Source organism: Fulmarus glacialis, unplaced genomic scaffold (genome assembly GCF_000690835.1).
Source record: "Fulmarus glacialis isolate BGI_N327 unplaced genomic scaffold, ASM69083v1 scaffold16564, whole genome shotgun sequence".
Lineage (NCBI taxonomy): Eukaryota > Metazoa > Chordata > Aves > Procellariiformes > Procellariidae > Fulmarus > Fulmarus glacialis.
The window spans coordinates 48095-59367 of record NW_009210073.1 but is presented as its reverse complement, the minus strand read 5'-3'; the positions used below and the strand labels follow the sequence as shown (position 1 = coordinate 59367).

The window sequence follows — 11273 nt, the reverse complement described above, 5'->3', positions numbered from 1 at the left end:
GGGTGCCCAGCGCAGCACAACACCGTCACTCCGTTGACGAACGAGCGGGATGACGAAACACTGAGCTTCCACCACCACCGTGGGCAAGGTATCGCCATCCCGCCGTCCAGACAAGAAAAGCAGCATTCCCCGGGGAACGATTCTCCAGCTGCAAACCTGTAAGTGACAGGAGACCTCCGGTAACTCGGCCAAGCTCCCGCCAGGCCGAGAACACAGGCCATGCTGACGCCCTGGCCTGCGAGGGAGGAGCAGCCCCGGCGATGCCGTCTTACACAGCACGGAGGCCTCTCAGCCACAGCTCCCCAAGTATTTTATTTTCAGGGGTGTTTTCAAATACCTCTGCTGTGTTTCAAGACAGGAGGGAGAGGCAGGGGAGCCTCGGGCCCCTCCCCTGACACAAAGGCTGGAGTTAAGATCTAGCTCCCTTCAAGAAAGTGCTATTTATAGCAGGCTGAATTTGAGCATCTCCTAAAATTCAAAGACTTGAATGAGTCTGGCAGGAAAAGCTCTGCGGGAGGTGAACAACATGGACTGACGCTACCTCTGGGTCCTGTTTGCTTTCTTGTTTGTCTCGGGGAGCGGGTGGCTCAGATCACGCCGCATCTTGCTTTGATACACTGGCTCCGCATGCAGAGACCCCCCCCCCTTAAACAGGGCTCGACTCTCCTCCACCAAACCAAACATGCTCCAAACTTGCAACAGTGGCTGAAGTCAAAAGCAAAACAAATTCTACCCGTTTCGTTTTTGAACAGGCTCTTTGATTACCGAGAAGAGAGAGAATTGCTGCTGCTATAGAAACAGCAGCCACCAACCTGGTGACCACGCTTGGCTGCGGGCAGACCTGGAGATTGCTCAAATTGCAAGATGTGCCACGGTCCACATCCAACTACCCTACCAGCCTAGAGGTCCTTTGTAAGGCCTCGGAAATATCTGAAAACACGAGCCCATGCTCCGTTTCAAAACTTCTCAAAGCAGATACTTTTCTCCCAACAGGTATGAGCAGGCAAAAGGTGTTGGTAAATACAATATTGCCCAAGCCTGGTTACAACTTGCTCCTTATTTCCTTGTAAAACAAAATCCATTGGAAACTTAGTGCTACTTATCCCACCACTGCCTAGTTTGAGTGTGGAAAGGGACCCCGTACCTCTGCACCAAACCTGTGGGTTATAAAGTCATAAAACAACACTCAAAGCTGAAACAGCAAATACCTAAATCCTCCTTCACTCCCTTGGGCTTTAACTGTTCTCCACCATCTCTGCAGACACTCATGGCAATGCTGTAAACCAGGGACTACTGAAAATAAAACATCTCTACAGACACCAAAGCAGTAATTACTATTCTAGAGACAAATCTAAAACATTTTGTTAAAGAGAGATTATTTTGGCAAGCACTGTTTAAATAAAAAAAGAGCTGAGTAAACAAGTGAAAAAATTACTGATTTTCCTTAGGAAAAACCCACTCATGTTGTAAATTGCAGTAATTAAAAAAGCAAACAAATGCTGTATTTATGCAGTGATTTGAAGAAAAGCTGTTTAATGTGTTTGCCAAGAAATATATATACATACTAGATTCTTTATGATGAGTAATTGAATTTACTGCACATAATTAACAAGTAAGTAAAAGTTCTGGTATTTCAAGTGTTTAATTACAAAGAGATAACAAATCTAGGGTTTTTTTTTTACCGTCCTTAGATTTTGACACGAGCTATTTAAAAGAACTGATTAAAACACTGCAGAAACCTAACTTTAAGATTATTTCTAGAAACTTTTGCTTACTGTAAGTCAGCCCTGCCAAGAGAAGCAAACTGCGGGGCAGCAGTGAGAGCTCGCCGCCACAGCCAATGCTGTCTGAAGCCGGCCAGCCCCCAGGAGAGGACCGCGATTTCCCATGGACGGGGAGAGGGAGGGCTACAGAAACTAGCTCACGTGAGAAGGAATTTGGCATTCACCTGGATGATGTTTAGGTCAAAACGTCAGTAGCCTTTGGACACACAATCCAGGTAACAGCCTGGTTGAACTTCACCTTTCCAGGGGGTGGACTAGCAATCTGCAGTGTATTTAGCTCAGTCTAAGAACAGATTATGCTATAAACTGCTGAACTGCACCAGCAAACGCTTCACGAATAACACAAAATCATTCCGGTTACAAATCAGAAACATCCCGAGTTAAATTCAGGGCTCCCACTCATGCTTCAGACTGCAGCAACACCACTGACCTGCTAGGAAGGGGCCACGCAGACTGGAAGGGCTGTATTCAATTAAGACGACTCCTGGTAATATCAGAAAGAATTAAAACATTTATTGGGCATAAATATATTACATATACACTACAGATACAGTTAAGTCTTACATACATAGTGTAGTATTTGCAAAATCTATACATTAAAGTTGATATGGCAGTTTTAATACAATGCATATGAAAGTCTAAAATTTACAATACAAGAAAACTTATGATTATTTTTTTTTGAAGTTGAAAAGCTTGGAATGTATGTTCCCATAGTGAGGTAAAAACATTTTATTTTTTTCAATTTAAAGAACTGTGCAAGCATAAGGTTCATACACATTCAGTTAGGGCACTTTTCAATCGTGACACTGAATACTGAGCTACTTAGCCAACAAACAGGATTAGAAAACATTTCAAGTTCATAAAGAAAAAGGCAGAACAACATAAAAACATCTCTCTCCTTCCTTAAGGGTTTTAAATATTTAGTGTTTCATTCTACCTTCCTTTTTTGTTGTTGTTCGTAATTTCTTTGAGAGCAGAGAGCCCTCAGGTTGGATTCAATGCCTCATATAGCTGGATCAAAGGGCATAAAGGTGTACGGGAAAAGACAAGGCGTCAGCAAACGGTGGGTCAGCGGTAACGGAAATCAGAACAGGAATGGTTTAAGATCCGTGATGCTTTATTTTGTTGTTAATACATGAATGACAATCAAGTCACTATGGCAGAATATACAAACTAAAAGAATGTCAAATTAACTTACTTAGGGCCTGTCCCAACTCCTACGGAATACCTTCTCTGATAACCTCAGGGTTGGACTGGGCGGTCTCATTAGCAATGACAGAAGCAAATTAGCAATGACAGAAATGCTTCAAGTGTAACCGATTGCTTTTCTCTACACTTCTGCTCGCTGCTTTTAGTATCATTTGTATTTCAAACTTTCAAAATTGATCAAATCATCTGAAGCAAGGCGGGTTTTTTTTGTTCTTTTTTTATTAAAGCAGTTTTTATTAAAAAGGTGTCAAGCTTGGATTTCATAGCAGCACTGCTGAAACAATATTCCAAAAATAAAAAAAGGGAATCTATTCAAATTTCTGGGTTTCCAAACTAGCAGTCTTTTCATTGTTTTAAAAAATACACTCTTTTCCCCTCCATTGAAGACAGCTGCATATGCTTTGCTCACAAAATACAGATGTAAGGTCACAAAGTTTCATATCACAAATAGATTTAAATAAGATGTAAATAAATTTGACAAGCCATGACTTTGGCAAAAACAAAAAAAATATATATATTTAGCTCAATGCCATTAGTTTGCAAGGCTAAATTAAACTAATTATAGTCAATAACAAAATACAGAACATTTCTAATATTTGCTACATCTAGAGAGGCACACAGAATAATTCATTGATCTTAGCACTTTCTTTCCAGAGATGATTATGTTTTTGGATACATGTAAACGTTTGAATCACTGATAATGGTTTTTTTTGGCATTTAATGTACTAGATGCTCCCATCTTCAAAAACACAAGAAAATGTAAGAAGATTAATAATACTAGGAATGCTGCCAGGTAAAAAGTTGACCTAAAGTACAACAATATAAAACAGACAAAATGTAACATGCTATGGGGAGGGTGGGGAGGGGGATTAGTACATAAGTACACTTTTTATTTTTTATTTTTTTACAATAAATAAAAGATTGCACTGTAATTGGTATTTAAAGTACTGTATGCAGTATATAGTATAAATAAACCTAAAACAAAAATAATGTTGTTTTTTCCCCATTACTTTGGTTAAGGGAATATTATGCTAGTACAGGACACTGAATCTTAGACGATGGAGACAGAGCACAAAATAGCTAGGACAAAAGCAAAACCAAGTAGCAAAAATATACAAAAACAAGAGGCAGGGAAATACACTGTGTCTGTTGCACCCTTTTGGAATCTATTTGCACCTCCAGCTCATTTATGTCCCTGAGGTACTCGCACAATGTTGACTTAATATAAATAATCCAATGATTGTAGAGTTAAAAATTCTAGTATCTTGATGGATTAAAACGTGTATCTTGGAATGGGCAGGCAGGAGGAGGGGGGACATTCCCATCAGAGCAGGACTCTCGTCTGAATTTTGCCATGTACCAAGTTATTTCAATTAGCCCTGTGGTAAGAATAGCACAGACACCCATTTAAGGCATTTAAAATAAACAGATCTCATTTCTGATACCTCCAAAAAAGTTCCATAAAATGGATACCCCTCCAAAAAATAATAATAATAATTAAAAAAAAAAAAAATCAACTGACAGTAAAGTTTGCTTACATCGAGTGTAAATCTCACCTAATTCAGTAGAGGCAGTAAGCTGTCACCAGCTCTAATCATATAAATCAAGCTGAACATAATAGAATAATATCTAGTATTAGATTAGGAATAGTTATATACAGTGACAAACAGACAAGTTAAAGCAGCTTTTAATAGCTGAACATGGGAATAACTAACTATTGCACAATGCCCTCTTACTTAAAATTACTGCTAGGAATCAAAATGGTAAAAAAAAAAATCTATAATGCTTCATAATTTATACGCAGTTTGGTTATCTGATTTCTTATACAGGCAGTTTATAGTGTTTTAACTGTAAAAATAACAGATAATTAAAAAGGTTTTTCGACTGCAGGATATTGTTCCAATTTAAATGCACTAAACAGTTAAAATAACAACTTATGTTTCATCTTGAAAAAACTGGGGCAAATGGAGTGAATAATTCATAGGCAACACTGCTAATACTGTTCAAGGAAAACCTGGTACTGTTGACTAACACTGTATTCTAGTCTTACCACTATACACACTTGTGACTAATGTTTAGAAGGAAAAAGAAGAGACAAAAAAGTGACTCATGATTAAAATTTCCTAAATAGTTAAGATAAAATAAGAGACTGTACGAACTTCGGTGAAAAAAACAAAACAACATTGAAAAGGCAAATTGGTGACTATTTTGAAACTGTGAAGGAAAAAAATCTTGCTTTTGGTATCTGGTTTGCTTGTTTCTCCAGTTTGACCACTTCCTAGTTTTGAATTTCAAAAAGGTGCATCAAAACACTGATTTATCTTTCGTCAAGCTAGAACTGTAAAAACAAGAGAAGTATATAAAATGCATGGTAGAACAAAAGGATTTCAAAAAAAGGAATATCTGAATAAATGTGTGGATTATAATGCGTAGCATTAGTTAAATTTGTATCTCAAACTTCCATTGAATTCTCTACTTCATAAAGAAGTATTGTAATATACAGGCGAATATAATTGACAAACTTGCAAAGCCGAGAACAATGAGGGCTGCAAACTGTTCATCAGTAGGAATCATGCTCTTTATCTTAGGATCATCTATGCTTCCCATTTCTCCTGCAAGCATGATCTCATTTCGCTGAAGCATAAAGGCAACGGATGGGCTGAAAGGTCCACTAAGTTCCTGTGAGGTATCCAAGCACCGGCGGCAGACGCAGACGCGAAACCGATAGTCTGTGTTGACTTGAAGGCCTGAGATGTGGAATGTGGTCTCTTCTCCCTTGTACACCTTCAAAACAAAACAGCAAGCACAGTCAAATACAAAGAGCAAGACAACCTCCTCCTCCTCCTTTCATAGCATCAAACAAGTTAAAAACATAGTAACAGTAGATATTTGCAAGGATTTGGGCCAGAAAGTTAGGTCAAGTCCAAGTCCTGTAAGGAAATGTTGCTGCAGCTCTCAAGGGAAGAACTCACTAGGTCAATGCAGGTTTTGGAAAAATAGAGGCATGTGGAGGACTATGTAAGAGATGTTGAACCATGAGAGGTCTCAATACAGGGTGTTCAACAGAGTCAATGCACACAAGGACAGACAAGACTTCAGACAATATATCAACTATAAGACGTACTCATCTTTTGTGGGTGTGATAAATACTACAAACATATTTCTGGACTCTTAAAATGTGACTATATGCCCAAAACATGACTAAGACATAAGCACCGTGTTCGGCCCCAAAAGGAAGAAAACCTGCAAACTAACGTTATTGGAAGACATTCACTGTATAATCATAAAATTGGTTACAAATATTATTTTAATGTACTTTCCTCATATTTCTCTCAAGAGTCAGCAATTTTGCCAGAAATTACACTTTCAGAATTGTGGAAACAATAAAATATTATTAAGGTATAAAAAAGCTCCTCTTGGTTGCATTGTATATGGTTCTTTAGCAATCCAAACCCATCACGTATTTATGTTAATCAAATGTAGGTACTGTATGACTCAGAGAGCATGAGTCACAATATGAGAAAGAAGAGAGATAACTGAATATCTAAGAGACAGTTTTGCGACTTAAATGGAAAAAGACCACTGGAAACATCTATGAACTCTGAAAACAAATAACCAGTCAACAATTTATATAACGGAGGATTGTTGAAACTGGTATTTTATGAGGTGAAAAACATGTCACAAAGTGCCTGTGTCTGCTGGGGGGAAAAAAAAATCTTGAACTTCAGATACTTCTTCCTTTGCTCATTTAGCTGGTTTCCTTCTCCTCGCTGCGGGAGCGGAAGGCTGAGAGCACCGCTGCCCTCCCGGAGGGAAGAACTCAACTTCGAAAAGGGTAACACGAGGGAAGTTAAACCTGAGCCAATAGAGGACTTCCCGTGCCTTACCCTGGAGTAAGAAATACAGGAGGAAAAAGAAGAGACATGCTCAGCTAAATACCACTTCGAGAGTCCAGCTTTCCTGCCCATGCTTGCCCCTGAGACTCATCCTTCAGTTAGAAAGCCAGCTGCCGACTTCTTGAGAAGGTCTGGGACAAAAGATTAAGGTTTTTATTTCATTTGTTCTCTCCCCTCCTTTCAAACTTCCACAGTTTTTCCAAATGTGGTTTGAATGACGGTGACTCTGATTTCCAGACTGAATAGAAGTCCTTTAACTGCCTCATGTTTCTTGGCCCCAAGGCATAAATCTAGAAGCAATGTTTAAACAAAATTATTTTACCTTCCTCAAGTATGCTCAGCATTCGCAGGAAGTTCACTCTAGCTCAAGTGACAGGAATACAACACATTCATACCATAAATCTCTCCAATTAACCACAGCTATGCACTGTTGCCTTTCTTGTCTTTGCTTGTCTTCCCAACACCAATGAGAAGTGAGTCATTAAGTTACAGTAATACAGTAACTGCAGGGAAAACAAAACTGTAAGTGCTGTAGTGGTCCACAGAAATAGCGTGAAGGTTGAAACATCTGTTTGCAAAGGGTACCTTATACCAAGAATGACTCTGCCACTCTATTTTCCAATGACAATTCCATTTCTAACACTGACCTGTTGTGGGCAACTGTCCTCCACCTACTCCATCATCAATGCTACACTTTGTAGGTGGTTAATACTTCAGTTTACTCCCAAATATAAATGATCATGCAAAGAAAAGTTGCATGCATTTGGCACGTAGGTTCAGCAAGTAATTAAGTAAGGATGTGTTCTTCCACAGGACCAGAGTCAGGATTCTTCTACATGGAGGACTTACCTAACTCCCATTTCTTTTAGAGTCTGAGATGTGGTAACTCAAAGCATCTATCCTTACAAAACAATTGTAAGCAAGGTATGTTTTCTGGTGCCGTTGTAATTACTAATTTCATTTCAAAATGTATAATCAGGAGAGCTCTACACGCCTTTGCCGTAAATGAACCTTTGCAACCAATATGACTACTTCTAAAACAAAATAAAAATCCAGTAAAATCCAAATAATGACATTTAATAAAAATTTTACAATCTAATCTTCATACATTACATTTAATAGATACTAGGGATGGGATATATACAACCTGTCTTTGCATTGAAAAAACCTGTCCAGTTAATTGTTTTTTCAGTTGTTTTGTTCTGTCAGGGTGGTGAATACCAGTGTAACTGGAGGCTAAGTTTGGCTAAATCAAAGACCTGTATCTTCGTTACAGTCTAATAAATATAGATGACCAAGTTTACTCAAGCCAGCTAGTCAACAGCACTTCTCAGAAACAGGCCAGACAGTCAAGTGAGAAAAGAGTGCATCGTTGAAGTTTGAAAAACAGTTGAAAATACATTGAATACATTAATTAATATTCACTAATGATAAAGACAAAACATTTCGTGCACTAGGGCTAGGAAGGTGGTGGGAATTCTTCTGCTTTCAGTGGTTTGATGACTATTTAACACCAGTGGATCTATGTCCTTTCTCAGTAACAGGTAAAAAATTACTGTGCTTAATTATCATTCGCTTATGGCAGGAGCCACGTATCCTCCACAACTGGCTGCAGCAAGCACCTTGGAGACGCTACTGGCTCCAGCTCAGTTTTGTCTGCATTAGTAGACTGCATTAGTTGCTAAGCCAACGCAGGATGCCCTCAGCACAAAGACATATGCTTGGCTGGGAACACAGTTACACTCTGTGAATGGACTTCACATACACAACAGAGAGGGGGGAAAAAAAAAAATCAAATTGACAATTATAAGGTCTTTAAATTTTCTAAACAAATATTAAACCAATTATGACTGTATAAAGCTGCGTACTTTTTTATATGTAGCACATTATGCTTTGGTGGTCAACAAGTCAAAGTAAAGTGGCTATCCAATTGATCACTTTCAGTTCCTAAAAACAGCTTTTCTGTTTAGGTACCTGAGAATATAATAAAAACATGGTGAGCTTTTTGCCTGGCTCCCTCAATGAAAATACCACCACGAGTAATAAACTGCTGCTGAAGCCTCTTAGGGCATTTGATCCTATTGATCAAGCCAGACAGTTCAGAGAATTCCTGTAGGCAAGTATTTCTCAATTTCACCGATGTCATTAAATAATTCCAAACCTCCTCCGTCTTTTCCAAATAATAAAAATGACAGCCAGAATTGCCCTATAAGCGACACACTGGAAACTGTAAGATAACCTTACCTGGGTGTTGCACTCCATTGCAATGACCAGTGTATTTAGTAATTAATAAAAGCCTATGTTGTATGGTGATAAGAAGATCAAGAATTGGAGGCAGGTTTCACTCTATTTAGAAAGCATGCCCACTTGAAAGGTTTAATTTCTTCTAAGTCATATTACAGATTTCTCTTTAAGAAACTGGGTGGCTTTATTATTTTATCCAAACTCAAAATCAGCTTCCCTCACTCCACTGCTGAGATGCTCATAAAACCTTAAGAGTTGTGTGGACAGCAAATCAGAGCCTCTCAGATCACCATCCACGAGGCGGGCTGCACTGAAAAACTCTAACAAAAGGAAATTATTTGCTCGTCGCATGACACAAAATTGGCATCAGGAGGCAGAGAAAATACTCAATGCAAGTAGCACTAATAATAAATGCCAATGCGTACTGTACAATTATGTTGTATTTTGGCATGCAACCAGTACAAGTGCCTTTGACTTGCTATTTAAAATAGAGAAGGAAAAACAATTTTTTGCTGATTTACACAAATCAACAGTGCAGTGAATGCGTTTCAGAGATTGTGTGTCTACAGAGTCTGAAACAAAGAAAAAACAATAATAAAAATTAGAGCTTGGTGAGACCAACCAGGTTCTCCCACGGATCCACCTCTCGGTACAGAGCCGAGCAGGCTTCCCACTGCATTGCTGGGGGATTTTTACACACCCAGTGTATCCTACCCATATATTTTCTTCATTTGGAAAGCATTTGGGGACAGTTTTCTCCCAGAAGAGATATGGCAGAAGCTGATGAAACACCATCGCCTCCAAATTCTCGGAAATTTCAAAGGTAGGACATTTTGCCTCACTGGCAAACAATTTAAGGATAAAGAAGCTTTAAAACTCAGCTCCCATCTCCCACGGACAGCTCTTATGAAGAGCTGGCTCCTCAGTGATTTGATCCCCAGAGCTGCTCAATTGGGAAACTAAAACTTGGGCTGCCGAGTGTTATGACTGTTACCCCAAGCTTCAGCTCCTGCACTGCACAACCCAGCCCGCTCCCCAAGCTCCAGATTAAAACTATGCAAAGCTGGAGACAATTTTAACACACTTGAAAGCTAAGTTCTAACTGAGTAAGCTTTGCTAAATGAGACTGCAAGAAACAGAAAAACAGAACTGGGCCACCGATTCCTGCAATCTGCTGTGATTTACATCCTGATTCATAAACAAGGAAAATTTGATTGCCTAAAAAGAACTGCAATGTCATAATGCCATTGCTTTTTGAAGTATCCAAATAGATAAAGCGTACAAATACAGAAAAAGGAACACATCGCTTAAGAAAAGGAAAAGGAGTATTTAGTATTTTTTAACACGCTTTTTAGGGAGCTAAATTGTTATCTGTTTAGCTCCCGCAAATCCAGTTCTTCAGAAAATTCTCAGCAGAGAAATATTTACAGCGTGTTTACCCAGAGGAAGGCAGGGATGGCTATAGCCCCAGTCTGAAAAAAAGGGCTTTTGAATACTTTGACATCACCTCTGCTAGGTCAAATGGTGGAGGAGCAGTGGCTTTTGGGAGGCAGAGGGCTGCATACATCGGGCTACAGGTGGAAGGAGACAGCTCAGGTGTGACGATCTAGAGAGAAACTATAGCTTTACCCAAAAGCCCATCAGTGGCTGATGTTGCAGCAGAGGAAGGAAATGCTAAAGCAATTTAGCTTATTTTATAAGTTAATGAAGATGATTATTTTCTAGAACTTGAATTTGTTTCTACAACATAAGCGAGGTGCAAGTACAGACCAGTGGGCTGCTCCTAGGTGTTCTCACATCTCTTGAGAGCTTCATCTCTAGGATGGTACACACAGCAATAGATTAACAAGGAGCCCAAACTTTGAAAGTTAACAGATGACAATAAGACTTTGTCTTCTCCTATTCATGTTTTATTTCATAATGGAGTTTTCTGTATTTATTCGCTTTAGATACAAAACACACTAGAAAGGTGTAATGATGCCCTACTTCATTCTGGTCCACAGGCAGTCCCAGAAAAATCAGCGCCGTGTACTAAAGAGATACTCTGTGTGAATAAGGGAAGTGAAACATGGCCACTTATTTCAGCGTGCACCCAACTCTGTGCCAGAATAAACTGAAGCACACTACTTCATGCCTAGTC

At 39.1% G+C, this 11273-nt stretch overlaps 1 protein-coding gene across 1 annotated transcript in view; it reads right to left on the bottom strand.

Annotated features, from left to right (window-relative positions):
• Nucleotides 1-3070: 3070 nt before the first annotated feature.
• FNDC3B (fibronectin type III domain containing 3B) overlaps nt 3071-11273 on the bottom strand; it is a gene marked incomplete at its 5' end in the record, with an annotated part of 54800 nt that continues 46597 nt past the window's right edge. Inside the window, one exon of the mRNA XM_009577058.1 lies at nt 3071-5777. Coding sequence (XP_009575353.1) covers nt 5466-5777 — 312 coding nt within the window. The remainder of the gene's footprint in view (nt 5778-11273) is intronic.